The 22624-nt window shown below is 42.6% G+C and overlaps 1 protein-coding gene across 2 annotated transcripts in view; it reads left to right on the forward strand.

The window, feature by feature from the left end:
- The window catches only part of CCDC146 (coiled-coil domain containing 146), a 125035-nt gene that overhangs the window by 66798 nt on the left and 35613 nt on the right, over positions 1-22624 (forward strand). For both annotated transcript variants that reach the window (XM_074942537.1, XM_074942535.1), the window contains exons 3-4: positions 859-941; positions 6911-7120. In XM_074942537.1, the coding sequence (XP_074798638.1) occupies positions 859-941; positions 6911-7120 (293 nt within the window). The remainder of the gene's footprint in view (positions 1-858; positions 942-6910; positions 7121-22624) is intronic.

Here is a 22624-nt window from a genome sequence, read left to right on the forward strand (position 1 = left end):
GTGTCTACACTATGGGTTTATGCCAGCATTGCTACAGAGATGCAGCTATGCCAGTATAGTCTCCGTAGTGTAGACATACTCAGGCAAAACGAAGATTCCACCCCTAGACTCTCTAACAAAAGCCATTGAGATATATAGTAACTGGCCTGAGGCTCATACAGGGGGTAGGGCTTTGAAAAAAGGGAGTTTCTCTGAGAGGGGGGAAAGTGTCTAAGAGAAACACTTTCTGGAAGGCTAAGACCTCTTGGGCTTACTAGAAGAATGTAAATGGGTATGTTCTGTTCCTGTAACTCAAGAGGGAAGCCCATCTAACTTAACTCGTAGCAAAGTGTAAGGTTAGATGAGTCTAGATATGTGTGTAGGCTGCTTGTTTTAAATCCCTTTCTGTAACACTTTGCTCCATTTGCTAAAAAAAAACTACTTGTTTTAAGAAGGCTGTTTGGCACTGTATAGCATTAGTGACAGGCTCCTGAAACAGGTCCAGTCAGACCTGCACAGTAATAAGTAGTGGGCAGGTACAGAGTGGCATTCCCAGGTCATGGTCTAAGAGAGGGAGAATTGTGTACTTCCACCTCCAGACAGGTAAGGGCAGCAGACCTAACACCTTAGGGGGTACACTCAGAGACAGCAGAATGGGAACAGAGGTCTAATCAACTCTGTAATTGCGATGTGTTCTTTATGCTCTTTTATGTATACTACAAATTATTAAATAAACCAGCATCTTTCATGTGTATATATTTATTTTATATGTTACCAAGAACTGAAGAAAAGTCTGCCAACACTAATTATAAAAGTCTAAGTATACATAAAAATGTTAATGTCTCGTGGATTTAATAACTGTCTATTCCCCTTTTCTAGTTATTTTCTGCTGGAAAGCTCCCAGGCACCAGAGTTGCTGCGCTGAAGGCGAAGTACACCGCTCTGCATGAGACTGTGATAAGGTACAATACTTGCAGATTTTCAGTATATCAGTTCTTGTTTCATTGTGAATACTTGATTATAGAGATTAGCCATGGCCATAATTCCTTTTCTGAATTGTTTCATTAGCCAAAACATTACATGCTTAAAATAAAAATCCCCCAGGGCAGAGGCGCTGCACAATGTCATATACATTATTCAAGACCCGTTTTACAGTAATTGGACTTAAAAAAGAAAGCAGGAAGGCAAGAAAAAAAACCTAATATGGTTAAATGGCAAGATTTAAGAGGTAATTTTGACCTAAACAAGTATCTTTCAGAAATCTAAACATAGTGATGGCAATGGAAGAGCATAAGCTACAGTGGGTGAAATGTAAGGTAAAAATTAAAAGAGCTGAGAGCAAATATGTAGAGCAAATAGCCAAAGATATGAAAAACACAAAATAAGAAATTAGTTTGGTTTATCAGAAGTATGTAAGCGGGGGAATAGTCCCGCTATTGTGGGGAACTTTCCTGGCTTCTGCACTACCCCAGTGAAGTGGGCTAGCGAAAGGATCTGACTCCTCTGGCTCCCACTTCCTTTACCCAGTGGCCTCCCTGCCCTTGAGGACTCCCCTTCCACTCTCCTGTCTGGAAGAGTCCTCGTAACCCCAACAAGGCTGGGCCCAGGATTCCTGGGGGGCTCGACCCCCAACCCTGCTGTGGTCACCTAGGATAGGGGCTAGGGTGTCCCCACTCCGGGGTACTCTCTCTGCACTGGGCACTTCTCTGACCCACTGACCATTACATACATTTTAAAGCAAATGCAAGTTATTTAATTGAAATTAATTTTAAAAAGAATAAGGGAAAATGAGAAAGGTTAAAGGAAACACATCAAGCTGCTCTGTGGCAGGGAACATCACAAGCAGTGTCTCTGGAATGTCAGGGCAGTACAGTCTGTTCCTTGTATGTCCCAGGCCTTCTTCTCAGGCCCTGGCTGTGCTGTAGGGATGCTGTGGGTTGGACACTTGCTCTGGTGGTGGCCACACGCTCTCAGGCTCTAAGTGGTAGGACCCCTCTTCTCAGTGTTGCCCCCGCCCTGACGGGGTTACGATCCAAGCCTGGCCTGCAGAGCCTCTTGGCTGAGGCCTCTCCCTGTGCTGGGCCCGCTGCCCAGAGCTGCCCTCGCTCTCTCTAGCTGCTCACCGCACCCAGCTCCAGACTGCTCCAGCCCCAGCTCCACCACTCTGTCTCTGCACTGCTGCTGCTCTGCCTCCAGCTCCCTGGGCTGCTTCTTTGGCCCCTCTGCCTCTGGTTGCTACAGCTCTGCTCCCAGGACAGGTCTGCTCTGCAGGCTGCTTCTGTGACTCTGCTCCCAGCACTGACCTGTTTCGTGGGATGCTTTTCTGGCCCCTCTGGCTCTGGTTGCTGCAGCTTTCTTCCCATGGCAAGTCTGCTGTCTCTGGGCTGTGCCTCTGGCTTTGGGGCTGCAGCTCTGCTCCCCAGCTTAGCTTGGGCCCCAGCTTTCTCCTTAGCTCGGCCCCACTCTGTCTGGCCCAGGCAAATCCAGCTCACACAGAGGACGGGACCTCCCTGGCCTCCTGACTCCCTGATTAACCTGCTCGTCCTGTCATTCAGGCTGACATGAAGCATTGGCCTCTCCCCATTTTTCCTGGGGGCTGTCAGTCTCAGGGTCCTGATTCCCCATCGACCCTTGCCCCTTCTTAGTACTGGGAGCTAGCAACTAAAACACCCTCACTGAATGTTAGTAAGGGGGCAACAGTCCCCTTACAAGTAGAAACCTGAACTAATAAGGTTTAAAGGGCACACTTAAGGAAGATAAGAACGTTGCTGAGACTCTAAATAGTGTCTTTATATCAGTTTTCACCTATTTTCACCTTATTTGAGGGCTTAAATGATGTCTAGGCCTTGTGCTGACCCTCTGCATAGGAGTGAATTTTACCCAGTGGGAACATTCTCAGTTACTTTAGATAGGATTATAAACAAATTGAGCTTCAAAGTGTAAGCCAAACACTGTTAGGTTATTCCATAATTGTCCAGTATGGGATTTCTTGCAGCTTCTCTTGAAGCAGAGGGTACAATCTGCTGTTAGGTACAACATACTCCATTAGATTCACCTTTGATTCCGCACTGCAATTCCTATCTTACTATTTTAAAAGTTGTTTCTCTTTGAAAGAGTCATTAACTTGAATGAGATTCCCTGTTCTTAAAATGGAGATTGCCACTGGAACGAAAAATATTTCTTCTCAAAACAGAAAAATCTTCTTAAAAGAGCTTAAATAGGATTCAGGTTGGTATGTAGGGCCTCACACAAGCCCTATGCAGTACAGTGAATTTCACCCTTTAAAAGCTAAAATACAACTCATCCGAACACTACAGATTCAGTTCCTGTTACAGAGCGCATTCTTAGTTCCTGTTGAACTATGTGGTTTTCATATTTTCTTCTTAGAATAGGAAGTAGTTGTCTACCTTGCAGTGCAATGAATAAATTGAATTTTTTCTGTGTACCATTTCAGCTGTCTGTGCTATATGACCAGTTTAATGTTTTGCTTTTATACTAGTGCCTGTGTAATTTGAATTTCTATGTTTTGGTTGTTTTAATAGTTCTATAATGTATCCAGTTGTTTGGTAAGCTTCATTTTGGTATATCAAAATTGTCTGAGCTAAAATTTGGTGTATAAATTCTCCATCTGGGAGATTCCAAATTCCTTTTGCTTTTTGGGTTTTTTTCTGTGTGGGGGGGAGGCATTCACTTCTTTTTAATTAGCAATGGCCAAATAGTAGTGCTTTGATTGTTTCTGATCTTTTGTGAACCTCAAAACCAGTTTTAACTTTTGAATTTGAAATTTTCTACGCTGTTAGTCAATGTGGCTGAACTTCTTTTAGCATAATGTAAAATTAATTTGGTAAATTTATTCATATTCAGAAAGCATGAATAATAATTCATATAACAAAGATTTCAGTACAGTAAATTGCATAACATGAAGGTCTCATGATTCATTTATCATTGTAACTATTCCATAATAAGCAATGCATGTTAATAATAGTCTTACTCTTAAACATCAGCTATTACAACAAGCAAAGTCTGCTACATTGATGGATTTATTACAAGACACTGTGTCACTATATACAGCCAGACGTTGGTAATACAAGCAAAGTCAGGCAATTCATCAGTGACGAAGTCAGGGAGGGTGATGCACACTAAACAGCATAATAAACCTGCAGATTAGGATCACTGTCCATTGTTGCACTGGGCTCCTAGAAGAAAATTAGGCCGGAGGGATAGGCAATAAATAGTGGGGCCAGCATTTAACCTTAGATGAATTGGAGTTTTTCTGCTGACTATAATGGGCCAGGATTTCACCCTGATATCTGGCCTGTATCTTTCTGTTGGTGATCTTCTTACCTCATGCCTGTCACCTCTCTAACAACAGGGAATGGATAAATGAAAGAATCTCTCTCCTAAGAGCCAAATCCCTTTCCTGGCTTGCAAAATCTCCAGTAACATGCGATGCCACTCCGCCTTTTCACTTAACTGTGGGTTACACATAGGATTGTAGCCACTGAAGTTGAGACCTCAAGTAATGAAACCAGTTTGGCTTAACAGTGAAATCTTCGGTGAGCTTAAACACAAAAAGGAAGCTTACAAGAAGTGGAAACCTGGACAGATAGGAGGAGTATAAAGATATTGCTCGAGCATGCAGGGGTGTAATCAGGAAGGCCAAAGCACAATTGGAGTTGTAGCTAGCAAGGGATGTGAATGGTAACAAGAAGGGTTTCTACAGGTATGTTAGCAACAAGAAAAAGGTCAGGGAAAGTGTGGAACCCTTACTGAATGGGGGAGGCAACCTAGTGACAGATGATGTGGAAAAAGCTGAAGTACGCAAAGCTTTTTTTGCCTCGGTCTTCACAGCCAAGGTCAGCTCCCACACTGCTGAGCAACACAGTATGGGGAGGAAGTAAGCAGCCCTCAGTGGTGAAAGAACAGGTTAAGGACTATTTAGAAAAGCTGGACATGCACAAGTCCATGGGTCCAGATCTAATGCATGCGAGGGTGCTGAGGGAATTAGCTGATGTGATTGCAAAGCCGTTGGCCATTATCTTTGAAAACTCGTGATTCCCTAACCCTATATACATGAACAAGTAAAGCCCTACCCAGAGGCCTTGAAAACTCGTGGCGATCAGGGGAGGTCCCGGACAATTGGAAAGAGGCAAATATAGTGCCCATCTTTAAAAAAGAGAAGAAGGAGAACCCGGGGAACTACAGCCTCACCTCAGCCCCTAGAAAAATCATGGAGCAGGTCCTCAAGGAAAGCATTTTGAAGCACTCGGTGGAGAGGAAGGTGATCAGGAACAGTCAACATGGATTCACCAAGGGCAAGTCATGCCTGACCAACCCGATTGTCTTCCATGATGAGATAACTGGCTCTGTGGATATGGGGAAAGTAGTGGACGTGATATATCTTGACTTTAGCAAAGATTTTGATACCAACTCCCACAGTATTCTTGCCAGCAAGTTAAAAAAATATGGATTGGATGAATGGACTATAAGGTGGATAGAAAGCTGGCTAGATTGTCAGGCTCAACGGGTAGTGATCGATGGCTCCATCTCTAGTTGGCAGCTGGTATCAAGCAGAGTGCCCCAGAGGTTGGTCCTGGGGCCAGTTTTGTTCAACATCTTTATTAATGACCTGGATGATGGGATGGATTGCACCCTCAGCAAGTTCACAGATGACACTAAGATGGGAGCAGTGGTAGATATGCTGGAGGGTAGGGATAGTGTCCAGAGTGACCTAGACAAATTGGAAGATTGGGCCAAAAGAAATCTGATGAGGTTCAACAAGGACAAGTGCAGAGTCCTGCACTTAGGACGGAAGAATCCCATGTACCCACTACTGGCTGGGGACCAACTGGCTAAGCAGCAAGTCTGCAGAAAAGGACCTGAGGATTACAATAGATGAGTAGCTGGATATGAGTCAGCAGTGTGCTCTTGTTGCCAGGAAGGCTAACGGTATATTGGGCTGCATTGGTAGGAGCATTGCCAGCAGATTGAGGGAAGTGATTATTCCCCTCTATTTGGCACTGGTGAGGCCACATCTGCAGTATTGTATACAGTTTTGGGCCCCCCCACCACTACAGAAAGGATGTGGACAAATTGGAGAGTCAAGCAGAGGGCAACGAAAATGATCAGGAGGCTGGGGCACATGACTTAAAAGGAGAGGCTGAGGGAACTGGGCTTGTTTAGTCTAGAGAAGAGAAGAGTTAAGGGGGAATTGATAGTAGCCTTCAACTACCTGAAGGGGGGTTCCAAAGATGATGGAGCTCAGCTGTTCTCAGTAGTGGCAGATGACAGAACAAGGAGCAATGCGGGAGGTCTAGGTTGGATATTAGGAAACACTATTTCACTAGGAGGGTGGTGAAGCACTGGAATGGGTTACCTAGGGAGGTGGTGGACTTTCCATCCTTAGATGTTTTTAAGGCCTGGATTGACAAAGCCCTGACTGGGATGATTTAGTTGGTGTTGGTCCTGCTTTGAGCAGGGCGTTGGGCTAGATGACCTCCTGAGATCTCTTCCAACCTTAATCTTCTATGATTCTATGAAACAAACTGCTAGTTGCTTAAATCCTCCCACAAAAATCAAATTTAAATAAACATGAATGCCACTCCCACTCCTATTCCACCACTACTCTACCGCAGAGTAAGGCAGCCCATCATATTTTCCCCAGTCTATTTTATAACACTAGTCCCATCCTGTAGTATTCCATTCACTTAGAGTTGTCTATCACGTGGACCATGAATATACACCAAGCCCACTGTAACTGAGCCTAGACACAGAGAAAAAGAGAGAGATCCTGATGTTCCGAGGGGTGCCGGGAGTGTCCCATTTTATATTAAATGTTATAGGTCAGCATATGAGATACAATAATATAATTACAAGGTTTCTTTCTGGTTCCTTTTTAATGCATGATCCTAAATACTTTTATTTAACACAGTTTACAGGAGTCAGAGATCCAGCTGTTGCAGGAGGCCAAACATTTCACTGTAGAAATAGAACAGCAGAAACAGGCACTGGAAAAAGCTGATCAGTTCCCAGAAGGATTTACCAGTGAAGTCTCCAGGATGAGACAGCAACTTCTTAAATATCAGAATGAATATACTGCTATTAAAGAAAGAGAGTATGAACTTCAGTACAGGTTGAACAGGTAGGTGATGTTCAGGTTCACTTCTGTGCAATTTTTAAATAACTCAACACTAAAAAGGTAATATGCAATATAACCCCATTTCTCCCTGTATCTTTGATTGGAAACATTATTTTCCCTCTAAACAGTTATAGTGTTGCTGTGTCGTATTAAACAGTTGCCATGACTTTCCCCAGAGGTGGCTACATGTCAGTGGTGGATGTAATGACTCCTGAATGTAATTTGTATATCATTTTAAATGTATAGGGTGCTTTGGAGTCCTTTGAGGTACTATATAAATATGAGATTAAAATAATAATCTGTTTCACTGTGTTCTACAGACTTTGGTAAAGACTATTAGTGGAGCATATTGTCCCATCATTCTGTTAACCAAACTGGCACCATTATTAGGTTTCACTGGGAAACTTCTATTTTTTGGACTGTTTTTAGTACAAATGAAGCAAAATGTCTCTGAGACTCAGCGATTGGGCTTGTGTTGAAATGATATGATAAATATGTTTGCCTTCAGAACTAACTTTTTTAAACCCCAAAGTCAATACATATTCAGCCTTCTCTATTAAAGTAATAAAAAGAAAATGTAAGCTATGTCTATACCATCTGCAAAAGAAAAGACTAAATATAGTCATTTGTTGTGGAAAAAATAAATGCTTGACATTCTCTTGAAAGGTTGAGTCTTGTAAGTACAGTTTGACATTTTAAATAGCTGGGTTTGGCTGCAAAAAATACTGTCTGTGTTCAAATTATCTTTCCACTTCTATTCCATAGAGAAATTAAGTATAATTGTCATGTAGTATACTTGAAACTTTTATAGTACAATTACAACCGAATGCTATCTCTTTCCAAAAAAAAGTGTCTGTGTATATATGTGCTAATGGAATACAACCCATAATTCTTCTTTGAGTAGTTGTCCCTATGGGCACTTCACTTCAGGTGTGCATGCCCACCCATGCGCTTTTGACTGGAGATTTTTGGAAGCAGTGTCTGTAGGTCCACACCTGTGCCCTGCACATCCTCATGCTCTGGTCTGAGGGTATATAAGGCAGGGTGGACCCCTGCTGCTCAAGTTCCTTCTCAACTGCCTGTGGCCTGAGATAGAGTCTTGTGTGTCCGTTAGTTAGCTTGCTAACTCTTTTTTTCCTTACTCAATTTTATTTAATCTATTTTATTTTTCATTTGTTTTCTTTGCACTCTGTGCATTTGGGGGGATACCCCTCTATTCTTTTTTTCCCAGTAGCGGGGGTTTCCTGCCTACCTTGGATCCCTTTGTTTGGGGCCCTCCACTCTGCCCCAAAACCACAGGGTTCAAACCAGACCAGACCTGTAAAAGGTCTTTTCTTTTCAGTAATGGACGTTCTTGCTGCCTCCAGGAGCATGCACTCCATCAAATTGTAAGGTCAGCTCTGGCTTCAAGAGCAAATCTAGAAAGCTGAGGGAAGACCAGTTCAAGCATTTCTTGGGGCCTGCTACCATTTTACAGCCCAACTCCTCTCCCCCTACTACTGCCCCTCCCTCCCACATCAGCCTTGGGAGATCCAAATGCCCTGTCAACCTCCACATGTCCAACTCTCATGCCCAAGTCCCAAGGGACAGCGTTTACACCCCTGAGGCATTCCAAGAAGAGAAGGCATAAGTCCTCTGATAAGGAGTCAATGAGGGAAGAGAAGTTACCCCAAAGGTGGGTCAGTAAAGGGATCTCATGTCCAGATGTGGATACAGCAGAGGCTCCTAACCCCTTCCAGTACCAAGTCTCACCTACTTCCGAAAAAGGCTTCTCCTGCTTCCCATGTCAAGAAGACATGCTTGATACCAGCATTGGTATCCAATTTGGAGCCCTCTAGACATAAGGACTCCTTCAAGAGGCCAGCACCAACCCTGACTCCCTCGATACCAGCTCCTCCAGTACTGCCCATGCTAGAAGGCCAGGAGCTTAGAAAGCCTGTGGATCACCCAGCTATACAATCCCCAGGACTGGCAGCTATATCACAGCAGAATGTTCAACAGCCCACCTTGCTGATACAGATAGGGTGACCAGACAGGAAGTGTGAAAAATCAGGACAGGGGGTAGGGGGTAATAGACGCCTATATAAGACACAGCCCCAAATATCGGGACTGTCCCTATAAAATCGGGACATCTAGTCACCCTAGACAGAGCACATTCCTGCTCTCAAAGGACGTCCTAGTCCTTCAAGAACCTGACTGTCCTCTCCTGGCGGGTACCAAGAGGAATTTCCTGACAGTACCATTAGCCCAGCCAATATCTCCATGCCTCATGCACATGCATGTCCTCCTGTACTGACCCAACCTCTGGTTCCGGTGACACCTTCAGTACTGACGTGACCTCTGGTACCACTGCAGCTCCTCCACTTCCTCACCTCCAGAAATGGGCGAGGATACTTCTTCAGATTCTGAGGTTTCTGTTTAGTGTACCACAAATCTCCCATTGAGACCTCCCTCCCTTGAAATCTATTTGGAAGAGGAGCTTCCAGAAACTTGCAGTGATGAATCCATGACCCACAACCTATACCCCATCCTCCCTCACATTGGGCTTTTTGGAATCCTTGGACCAGATATGGTGACCTGTATTACAGAGCTCCCTCCAGCAGGAGGTCCCACTCAGAGGAGTATCTTCTGATACACCGGGATCCTGCCTTCTCCTCTCCTCACATGACAACACTCTGAGGAACATGATCTGGGAGCTGAAGAAGAGGCACCAGCATATAATTCCCCCTGGATGAGGCAGTGATGCCTCCTCCCCCATTCTGCACAGATGACTTTAAGGTCTTTTAGGACCTTATGAAGAGGATAGCAGAGTCCTTACAAATCTCCTTAAAGGAAGTGCAAGAACCCCAACACAGCCTTGCAGGTATCCTTCACTCCTCTCCTGAAGGCAGGGTTGCCTTGCTAATTGGTTGCAATCTTCTGGGCTTCTCAGAGAGGTCCAGAACATGGCTGAAGATCATCTTTCTTTTGATGGCCATAAGCTCTTCATTGACGTCACTGAGTCCCTCCACTCACTGAAAGAGGGTTGCTCTCATCTGCTCCTTGGGCATTGATGCTCCTGACCTAAATGAAATACAGCAGATCACAGACAGCCCAGAGATCTTGTCCAGCTCAATACCATACATATAAAAAACCTGCAAAAATCACATAGGAAGAAGCTTAGGTACCACAGGAAAAATCCCTCTTACCATCACCCCACCAACCTTTTCTACAAAGCAGTCCTTTTTGTCATGAGCCTGCAGATCTCAGACATGGATCCATGAGGTTCCCAGTTGACTGATGCCTGCTTGCTACCAACTGACTGGGTGGAGAGACCATGAAACCTGAAGCCACATCAGGGAGGCTTCCCTTGGGCCCCAAAAGGAGGAACACGAGAACCCCTGATTGGTCAGCACTTCCTATTTAAACCCAAAGAGAGGCACATGAAGTTGTCTGTGCAACGGGGTGAATTCCTGGCTGGCTGCTGCATTGGACCCTTCTTTTTCTTCTGACTCCTGAGCCCCACTTTCCTGACTTGTTCCTGGATCCTGCTTCCCTGCCTTGCTTCTGGTTCCTGTTTTCCTGACCTGTTCCTGATTCCTGCCTACCTGCCTTGTTCCTGATCACTGCCCCTGGTCTCTGACACGGGTTCCAGCTTTCATCCTTGGCTTGACTCCTGGATCTGATACTTAGCTCAACTCCTGCCTCTGACCCTTGGTTTGACTGCCCAAGCCCCAGCCATGACACTTCTGATGGTTTGGTTGAGAGCCACGAATCACTATCCTTGGACCCTGTGTTCATAACCCTTCCCCCCTCCCACCTTTCCCCCTATGCAGGTCACCTTTCCCATTTCAGATCATCATGGGATCAGATCATGTTGGACAGATGGATGCTAGAAATCATTGCAGCAGGCTACACTATTTGCCTCATCTCCATCCCCCCCTACCTTCCACCCCTCTCAATCCTCTTTTGGGGACCCTTCTCATAATTTAGGGTTATAACAGGAAGTTCCGTTCCTCCTTTTTCATGAGGGGGCCTTCATATCAACTTACTCAAACTCGGAGCTGTCCGAGATGTATGCAGCCACTTCCTACCCTTCATACAAGTGGTCAGGATCATGACGGATGACAGAGCTACCATGCGGTGTATAAACCATAAAGAAGGAGCAAGATCACCATCCTTGTGCAGAGTCAATAAAGCTTTGAAACTGGTGCATAACTTGCCACATTGATATCTCAGCAACTTATCTACTAGGTCTTCAGAACACTCAGTGGATATACTGAGCAGATATTTCTGCCAACACCGTGAATGAGTGTTTAGTAACCCAATCCTATGGGAAATCTTCTTCACCTGGAGCGTCCGAGTGATAGACCTTTTTGCACCCTCAACCAACACAAAGTGCTGCAAATTTTGCTTGAGGGATGGTCTGAGCTCCGATTCTCTGGGAGAATTCCTGGTGAAATCATTGCAGCTGTCTCCACTCCCGGTCGCAATTGCTGCTCTGCGCTTTCCCACAATCACCATTACTTCTCAAATTCCTGAATATAGTGAAGTAAGAGAAAGCTAAAACTATTCTCATAGCTTGGCTGAGGCAAATATGGCTCCTAAATCTGATTTGCTTGTCCCTGCAATCACCTCTTCACCTGCCTCTAAGTCTGGATCTTCTGATGCAGGAATCCAGAAAACTGAAGCACCCCAACTTCTCTCACCTATATTTCAAGGCCTGGCTCCTGGATGGCTTACAAATCAACTGCTCATCTGAAGTTCACAATGCTCTGATGATTAATAGAAAGCCACCTACTAGTAAGTACATTTCCACAAGCGTAGCAGGGGATACTGTATGTATTGCATAGAACAGATTTTTTCTGCCAATTCTATATCTTAATTACTTTCTTTTTAGGTAATTTTGCTCTAAGAGGAAAAGGCACCTGGAAAAAGAAACAAATGGATGTGGGGAGAAATGAGGGAACATCCTGGGAAGCATCTGGAAAAAAATTATTTGTTAGGAGATAACCAAACCACTTGTATTTTCCAGAAATAATTGTTAAATTCAATATTTATCAAAACTCACCAATAAGTCACAACTGCGCTGTTCAGAATATTTGGGTTTTGACCTCTTTCTCCCAATATCTTCCAAGTATTTCATCAATTTCATATCACTTTTACAGTGATGGTATATTTTAAATTTGTGTCTCTGGATGATATTTTTCTCCTATATATCGTCTCTCGTTACAGAAAAGCATTTTTCCATGTCCTACAGAAACAGACCTTGTGTATTTTTTGTTTCTGCTGTCTCTTTCACACTTTCTTTTTGTGTGAATTACATACAGTATCTTGCTTGATTAGAAATATACTTTTCTGGATTAGTCACTCTCTGAGAAGTGTACTGTAAATGGTAATCAGAAGCTTATTGTTATTTGTTTATTCAGTGTATGGGGCTAGAGTGGGGTCTAAAGAGCATTATGGGATGGGAGTGAAGAATCTGCACTGATACAAGCTCCTGGAGGCATCGTACCTCAGTGAGGGAGTGCACACATCAGTGTCAGCTAAACCTTTTTCTAGGGGGCAATCTGTGCTTCCTACTCTAACAGAGTACTCCAGCTCTATTCCTCTCCCAGAGTACAAGGGCCAAGATTGTGCCTAGCCTCTAAGCAGAGGTGCAGGAGTGGAAAAGGCTCTTAGTCCTGTCTGTCTGCCACACACGTTCCTCAGGGTATGAATGCCTAGGTACCATGTGTGGTATCTGATGTGTACCCAAAGCAGAATTTAAGGCTGCTCTTTATGTGATGTACACACCGATGCTTACAGGCATACATATCTGCAAGTGTCAGTCTTCATATATGGGTTTGTGGGTAGGGAGAGAGGGTGTTGTTGTCCAGGAATGAGTGGGATATGCAAACTGGGCCGGGGGCGGGGGTGGGGGGGAAGAGATGGTGCAAATGGGGTAAGTCTGGTGGAGCAGTGAGAAATCAGTGGGGTTGGCTACAGAAGTGAATTAATATGTGAATGTGGGGCAGGAGTTAGTGAGCATATATGGGGGAGCAGGAGTAAGTGAGGTTGTGAGTGGGGAAAAGCAGGTAAGGGGTGTAAATGCATGCATGTACCCAAAGGGGCAGGATTGACAACTACCATTTGTGAATGGCTATGGGAATGTGGGGGAGAGTGAGTGGTGTTATGAGTGGCCAGGACAGAGTGGTGTGGTGTAGTTAATGAGTGAAAGTTCATATAAACTAATGTAGGATCGGCATGTATGTTAGCATGTTTAATATGGTTCGTCACAGTCTCTTCAGATCAATACATGCATTGCCAATGTCACAGTACAATGAGTGCTGTGCTTTAGACCCCTTTTAGTACATATCAAGTGCACCCTTCAAGAGACAGGCTTGGTTTCCATCACGTCTCTGTCGGGTGGAGCCCTGCAATCCAAACCACTCTTGGACTGGATCTCTGGGTTAAACTTCATACAATCAACTGTACTTGGCACCTGCAAGAAAACTTCTCTTCAGAAGTCTGTGACCAGCAGCTGATTAAAGTGACTCAAAACAAATATATTTTTTATTCACCTGACGGCATAGAGCAAACAGGGAAAAGGGATAAAACTATGCAAGCCCTATATGCCTGGTTCTTACCTACACTTTATTCTTTCCTTGCAAATGTTGAGTAAGTTCCACTCAGCCCAACCATCCTTACTCCAGGGCTGGGTGTGACAGTCAACCCCTCCAGCATTCTCTCGCTCTCTCTCAGGGTATGTCTACATTGCAATTAGACACCTGCAGCTGGCCCATGCCAGCTGATGTGGGCTCTTGGTCCTCGAACTGTGGTGCTGTTTAAGTGTGGTGTAGATGTTTGGGCTCAGGCTGCAGCCCGAGCTCTGGGACCACCTTGCAGGGTCCTAGAACCCAGGCTCCAGCATGAGCCATAACGCCTCTATTGCAAATAGAGCAAACAGGGAAAAGGGATAAAACTATGCAAGCCCTATATGCCTGGTTCTTACCTACACTTTATTCTTTCCTTGCAAGTGTTGAGTAAGTTCCACTCAGCCCAACCATCCTTACTCCAGGGCTGGGTGTGACAGTCAACCCCTCCAGCATTCTCTCTCTCTCTCTCAGGATATGTCTACACTGCAATTAGACACCTGCAGCTGGCGCATGCCAGCTGATGTGGGCTCTTGGGGCTCAAACTATGGTGCTGTTTAAGTCTGGTGTAGATGTTTGGGCTCAGGCTGCAGCCCGAGCTCTGGGACCACCTTGCAGGGTCCTAGAACCCAAGCTCCAGCATGAACCATAACATCTCTATTGCAATTCAACAGCCCATTAGCCCAAACCTGGGAACCTGAGTCAGCTTGCATGGGCCAGCTGTGGGTTTTTAATTGTTATGTAGACATACCCTGAGACTCATGTTCAGCCATTGCTGTCTGCCCAACACCTCTCCTTCATAGACTGAGGACTTCAAAGGTTTAGTATCCCCATTGATCCCAGGTTCAGGCCTGGGAAGAATAAACCTTGCAAGTCTAGTTGGAGCCAGGCAGATGGGTATTCCCCAGTTAATAGCTTCCTGAATGTTTCCTCAAGGACCGTTTGTATTCTCCTTTATGGTACCTTATCTTTGTAGTCAGGCAGGATAATATCAAGCATCTAAACTGCAGTGCACATGATAGTCATAAAATATAATACAGATAACTCCCTCATTCTTCATAGGCAGAAATAAGAATGTCTCCTTTTTGCTACCAGACTGAACAGAAAGTTAACTGTTTTCTACACAGAAAAGAGAACAGAAAGCAAATCAGCATTCATTTCCATGTTGAGGGGAAAAGCTAGTCCACAGCCTAATCTAAATGTCAACAAGTCCTGCCACTGCAGCATGGGGCATCTGCTGCAGGCCAATTATATTAAAAAAATTGGATGTCCTGAAATCTTCTAGTTGATAAAGACCTCTGATTTGATACCATACGTCAGAGCAATTATCAGATAATCTTGTCAGTATTTAAAGATGTTGGGTTTTTACTTTCTATTTTATAACTATTTTAAAGAATTTTCAGCTTTTTATTGTAAATCTAAATCTATGTTTCCTGTAGCACCTTACTTAGTGTCAGCATCTTTTCACCGAAGTTCCATGCTCAACTTGTCATAAAGGTATGAGATTAAAGGAGGCTAAAATTATGGCAAAGGAATATTTTTTTCTTTAATCAAATGGTATTGATGAAATTGACTTTCAGATGTAAGCCACAATGTACAAAACCTTACTAACAGGTGATAAATTAAGGGGAAGGTAATAAAATTTAGTCTTGGCACAATTCCATGCAAGGCAATGGAGTTGCTTCTGTTTACAGCCAGGGCTGTTATGGCCTAATAAACAGTACAGAAAAAATACCAGATGAATAAAGGATCAGGGAAGCATTCAGCAAAGATCAGCCCTAATCTAATGTAACTTTTCTGTCTTGGTATGAGGTTAAAAGTTCCACTTTTGTGGGGTGAAAAATGAGAAAAAGTCTCTTTTCTTTCCTAGACCATGACAGAAATAAGAAGTGAAACTAATACGATACAAATTGTATTTTAAATAGTAATCAATTGAATTGAAAAAGGAAGGTGTATAAAATAGACAAGATTTATGTGACTATATTTTCTTTTGAAAATAATTTCCATTTCAAACATAGGGGCTATTTCTATAACCCTTACAGTGAGTAACTTCTTAGTCACACAAACAGTGCCACTGGAGTCAGCGGGGCTACTCACAGAAATACTCCTCAATGTGAGACAGGGATGCAGAATCAGACCTGACATTTTGTACAAGTCTGGAAAATTCTTTAACCTCTGGCAATTATTTCAGGATTAGCCATTCAGTTTAGTGTAACTGATTTAAAGGCAAAGTGGTAAGCCTTTCTCTATACTTTCCTACTACGAACTTTTCATCTGGTGGAGTTCAAGGTAAGGTTGTTAAAGACAGCAAGTAAGTAAGCCTGAACAACTAGTCCCTTGACTGTGTTCTTCAGCATGTGCAAGCTAAGCATATTTTTAAAGTCTTCCAGAAATCTCATGCTTGTGTCTTGTCATCTCTAATACATTCACGTTATGGACATAGGGCCTGTTCCAGGGAAATGCTGAACACCTTCTGTGGACTGTTGAACACTCTCAGCTAAAGTCAATGGCAGTTGAAGTGCTCAGCACCTTGCAGGATTGAACTCAATGGCTTAATATGTTCTGTTCTGGTTATTGTGTTTATTGATTAACTAAAACAGATCTCTGTTAACAACTACCATTTATATTCCCTAACCACTCTTGAGTTTATTTTTGTATTTTTATGGCAGTTTGCAGCTGTAGACATCTCTCAGGGTAAAGTCTGGAACTCATTTCAGTTAAGTGTGTGTGTGTGTGTGTTTAAACAAACTGTATCTACATTAGTTTTGCATGCATTTGTAGTCATTGGCATGAAAATGAATAAAGTAGCATGAAAAACAAGTGTCTGCATTCTCTAACACAAATGCTTAGGCTTAAGGGTTCTGTTCTTTTTGATTGTGTATGAGTTGTTCTGGTTGCCAAAATGATTAGGGTTATAAGCATGTAAAAATGAAGAACAGATTCACCAAAGGACATTATAGAAAACAGAATTAGAGAGTCTGATGCCTATTTCCTTTGTATATTATTATTAATCTGTGTAGCACCAGCAGTATGCTACATGTTTTACAGACAGTTATGAAAATTAGGACCTGACTCAGACAGATTACAATATACAGAGGCTAAGGCTAAACAGTAAGGCTAAAATTACAAAGGCTAGAGAATAGGCCAAACAATAACTTTTAGAAAAGTAAAATAATACCGTTTGAGAATAATGAAGCCAGAGAGAAATCTTAGACTTATGCAACTTGAAATAAACAGCTAAATCATGAGTGCACATGTAATGTAATGTGTATATGAAATTAATATTGTAAATGAAGTATTTTAAGTTTGACTCTACTTCATCTTTGGATTTTAATTTTTTAAAATTTAATATTTTAAATTAAACTTAATATTTAATATCTCTTCTCTTATTCCTTCTCTTGCTCCTGGACTTGCTTTTCGTGAAAGCAGTGGGCATACTCAAGGGAATTATAACTTTTGTGTTTGCAACCCTCTGTTGCCACAGAACCTGAGGTATTAAAATCCTTTAACCTTAAGATGACAAAGCTTTTGTTGTGAACTTACAATGGTACCAAAGGAATCTGTCCTCATGAGAGAAGATTGTGATGAGAAAGGAAAATTGTGCCAACTTCTTTCTCCCCTACAGTTTTAAGAGTGTCTTTGTGATCCTCCTGGGGTGATTTTAAAGAGGACACTCCCTGGCCTAGCCAGCTAACAAGCACTGCAATACCCATTTAATTAGTTTTGGTGGCAGCTAAATATAGGTGTGGGTACATTTTCAGAATGGGGATTTCAGTAATGCTGTTGTGATTATGCAAGCCCAAGCAATTCTACTAGATATCCAGCTAAAGTGCCTCAGGGTTGTAAATTCCCCTTATTAGTTATGTATTTAGACAACCCCAATAACTCAGCTGTGTAAGTGAAAATATTCATTCATTTGTGTTCAAATAGCAAAGTACCCCCAAGGGAAAATTATAGGGTTCGGTTGTGGCATTTGGGCGCCATAGTAGGGGGAGCAGTACAGAGCCCCACCACAGAACCTGGGGAGAACACACTGGCTGCTACACCTGTCTACAACGGGCAAGTCTTACATTCTCCCTACCCCTCTTTGGGGTGCTGTGCATTACAGGGGAATACAGAAGGAAAAGTCCCTGTGCCACATAAGGGGTGATGGCAAAGGCTTTTTGCACTGTTTTCACTACACACACTCGCACTGTGCATGGGCCACGTATAGTCTGGCCCACAGTGACTTGTAAAAATAATACTAAATTCGGTCCTAGTTCTTCAAGCTTCACTCATAATGGCATAAGTAGTTCCACTGAAGACAATGAAACTGCTCTTGTGCTTAAGTGTTACTCAGCAGGAGCAATGGTTGAAGAGTCAGAATTTAAATACATATTATTATTTTATTTTCTTAAGGTCTGTATCCTGTACTAACTGTTGAGAAAATAATTACAGTATGAGTTGTAATTTTTTCTGTTACAAAGCAATCAACGAAAGATGCCATCTGAAATCTTGTACTATGGCCCCAATTTGTCTTCCTTTCTTTTATTAAATAATCTTATGTCTAGATGTGTATATACGAACACATTCCTACTAATTCATCAGGATGTTCTGACTCACTAGTGCAACAGAATGTTATAGCCATAACCATATGTTTCCATTACTTCCATATCTGAAGAGCAATTAGTTGCAGCATATGAATATCCCGTAAGAAACTTTTACAATACATAACTGATTCCATGTCCAGACAGCAGAACCAAGAAGAATTCTAGCTTCTCAAATAACATAAGATACAGTATAAATAGAGCAAATTAAGCAGATGGGGAAAATTCAGCAAACATCAACTGTAACACATAATTCTACATGTTTAGACTGAAAGTTATTCCTGATTTTGATCGTCTGACCCATAAATTCCCTCTTCTGCAAAAATGCATGGAGGAGAATAAGTTCAAGAGCTATAGCACCTATGAATTTTGTCCCCAAATTCCTGGGACAAAAAATGCTACAGATGTTAGAGAATTATGGGTATCTGTTCCTCAGAACTTTTGGATCCTAAACAGCCTCACTGAGTGACTCTCCTTCCAAGATCACCTCCACCTCTTCCCCCACCCCCTCTTGGCAGTGCCAATTGCCAAGCTGCCTTTGGCTGACAAACCATTGCTGTATTTGTTGACTACTCTTAGGGAGCAATTGCAGAGTATGTATCTGCACTAATTGGTGAGAAAAATAGTTACAATAAAAGTTATTTTTTCTCTTACAAAGCCAGCAGCTAAAGATGCCACTTTCCTCTTTATAACAACCTGTTACATACTTGAAGACATATCATGTCCCTGCTCAGTCTTCTCTTCTCCAGACTAAACTGTGATGCACACTATATGATTTTATAAAAGTATTTGTAAGGTATCATTACAAAGCTTATAATCTACTGAGTGTGGTCATCCTATTTGTATAAATGTATCTGAAACTAGAAATATGAAATATAACTCTTGAGGGCCTATTGTAGTTATGCAAAGTGTGGGCCATTAATGGTGGTTTGGAATCTTGATGGCTCCCATCAACCAGGATAATTGACTGTGGATGGCTCTGTTTGCAGGTAGGCCTTCCTGTGAGTCAGGCTGGGAGGAATGAAGGCTTGAGGGTCTCACAGGACATGTGATCATGTCACCTGAACTGGAATCCATCTTTAACCTGTTGCTTTTCCACTGAGAAGGAGGGGTGGGAACCCAGAGGGACAAAGGATTCCTGCCTTATGCAAAAGATATATAAGTGGGTGGAACAGAACAAGGGTGGGCAGTCATCATGAGAAATCCCCTAGCTACCACCTGAGCTGGAACAAGAGCTGTACCGGGGAAAGGATTGTGCCCAGACTAGGAAGGCGTCCAGTCTGTGAAAGAAACGTATTGAAACATCTCTAAGGGTGAGATTTTATCTGTATTCAGCTTCTTACTGTATTAGCATAGATTTGCGGGTTTTATTTTGTTTTGCTTGGTAATCACTTTGTTCTGTCTGTTACTACTTGGAACCACTTAAATCCTACTTTCTGTATTTAATAAAATCACTTTTTACTTTTGAATTAACCCAGAGTATATATTAATACTTGTGGGGGGCAAACAGCTGTGCATATCTCTCTATCAGTGTTATAGAAGGCGAACAATTTATGAGTTTACCTGGTATAAGCTTTATACAGGGTAAAACAGATTTATTCAGGGTTTGGACCCCATTGGGAGTTGGGCATCTGAGTGTCAAGGACAAGAACACTTCTGTAAGCTGCTTTCAATTGAGCCTACAGCTGTTAGGGGACGTGGTTCAGACCTGGGTCTGCGTTTGCAGCAGGCTAGTGGGTCTGGTTCAAATCAGGCAGGGTGCTGGAGTCCTAAGCTGGCAGGGCAGGAAAGCAGGAGCAGAAGTAGTCTTGGCACATCAGGTGGCAGCTCCCAGAGAATTTCTGTGATCCAACCCATCACAGGAAACAAATCCAGCTTTTTCAGGCTTTCCTCATAGGTCATGATTTCTAGACTTTTGAAAAAATTAAATGTAGTCCTCTGTGTGGGCTAAGTGAAACAAAGCAGCATTAAAGCAGGACTCGGGGGGTTGGACTAGATGACCTCGTGAGGTCCCTTCCAACCCTGATATTCTATGTTAAACCAGCTGTTTCTGCACGTTATAACTGGAACAAGGGTAATGTACAGACTTTTTCTTTTATCCTCCAAGTGCATATGAAAGTGAGCTTTACATGCTGGGCAGGCTTTAAATGTTCATTTCGTAATGACAATCAGGTCATTTTCTTTTTCAAGGTTTTTATGCCACATGTCCCCAGCTAAGTTTAACAGGTAACACAGGTCACATGGACAGCATTCAGAAACAAGCTCTTAATGCTCCAACTCCCATGCCTTTTTCATATATATTTCATGTCTGATACAAGAACAGTGATCCAGTCAAAGGAAACCTCATGTTTAACCAATGTTTTCCATATTGCTTGGCTAGCTGTCTTAAAGTTCACAGAGTCTAACATTACACAGTCCAACAGAATTATGTTTAATTTCACTTCACATTCACATTCTGGTTTGCTTAAAACAGCCAGTATGTTGAGAACATATCTATCTTCTGCATCTGTGATCTTGTTAGTGACAATGCTGATCCCATCACAAGTCTTCAGCTTTTCTTTAATTTCATTTACATGATTATCAAATACTCTTGGCAAGTGGAATGCTGTAGATGGCTCAAACATGGTGTGATTCCAACATTTCTCAGGTTACATTTTAAATACTTCTTTAGGCTTATACGGTCAAGGATTTCCAGTGTCAGATTCACTGCACAGAAAGCCTCAGTAAGCTTAAAAAGCTCTGTCCATCTATGAAGTTGTTCATCTGTTTGTCTATGAGTTGTTCACCTCAAACATCTAGACACCATATTTTTGCACGTTTTGTTTACTGCTCTTTTCAGATTTCCAAGCCTCTGCTTTACATTTGTGGGATGCTGTCTCCAAATGTTTTATCTCAATTTCCCTTATGACTGTTATCTCCTGGTATGTTGCATGTAGAACAAAATAATAAACCTCCACTTTCATGAAAGATATTTTTGGGATATTGGGCAGATCACTCCCTTGTACTTATGCTTGATATTTTACTCCTCATCATCATCATAGCTGTAGACTAAATCCTCTGTGTTTGCAACATAGCACCGTGCTTGTAATGCTGCTAAGGAAGGCATCCGAGCTGGTCAAACATAAATATATAATGTGTTTTTAATAGTTACGTGAATTATGTAACATAATTTTATGTAATGCATGCTACTGTTAAAACCACATTTTTCAAGTAGTCAAGTTCAATGCACTTTGTTAAAATCCTGAACACAAAGAAAAATCCCAGACACAAAAAAAGCCATGGACACAAAGAAAAATCATAGTATCAATGACATTTTTTCCACTGTGACAAACCTGCAGCCTTCAATCATAACATATGACAACCATTATGAAGATGACATCAACAGTAGAACATTCACATGGCTGAATAAAAATGACTAGAACCTGAAATCAGTGTCCATGATAGCTGAAACCAGATTTAAGGGTGAAAGTAACATTAAGCACTTACCAGTATGGGGGCTCGAATCCAGGCCCCTGGAAGGGGTGGGGCCTTGGGCAGAAGGGGCAGGGCTGGGGCTCAGCCTCCCCCAGCCAGCCCATCCGGAAGCCCCAAGCCCTTTTAAATTGCTGGCCCCAGGGCAGCTGCCCCTTTTGCCCACACCCTGTCGGTGGCCCAGGGGGGCAAACGAGGAAACAATGTTAAAGCGCTGCCGTGGCAGTGCTTTAAGGAGGGTCCTTAAAGCACTGTCATGATAGCGCTTTAACATCGGCTGGTACAGGCTGGTACCAGCAGCCACTTCTTACTGGTACACTGTACCGGCCTACTTTCACCCCGACCAGATTAAATACAACACTCATTGTACCCACATTACTTTATGGTTGTAAAACATGAGTACTGACAAAGCATCTGGAGAAATAGCTGCAAACATTTGAAAGGAGGTGATTGCACCATATCCTAGGCATGACAAGACTAAATAGACTAACAAATTATGATACCTGTAGAAGACTGAAAGTACATTGCAAAAAGAAAAGGAGTACTTGTGGCACCTTAGAGACTAACCAATTTATTTGAGCATAAGCTTTCGTGAGCTACATAAGCTTTCGTGAGCTCACATGAAGTGAGCTGTAGCTCACGAAAGCTTATGCTCAAATAAATTGGTTAGTCTCTAAGGTGCCACAAGTACTCCTTTTCTTTTTGCGAATACAGACTAACACGGCTGTTACTCTGAAACCTGAAAGTACATTGTGTGACTACAATCAACAAAAGCATGCCTGGACAGAGAGGACATGGATGTTCAAGGAGACAATGGTATAACACACTATATAAAA

Source organism: Natator depressus, chromosome 1 (assembly GCF_965152275.1).
Source record: "Natator depressus isolate rNatDep1 chromosome 1, rNatDep2.hap1, whole genome shotgun sequence".
Lineage (NCBI taxonomy): Eukaryota > Metazoa > Chordata > Testudines > Cheloniidae > Natator > Natator depressus.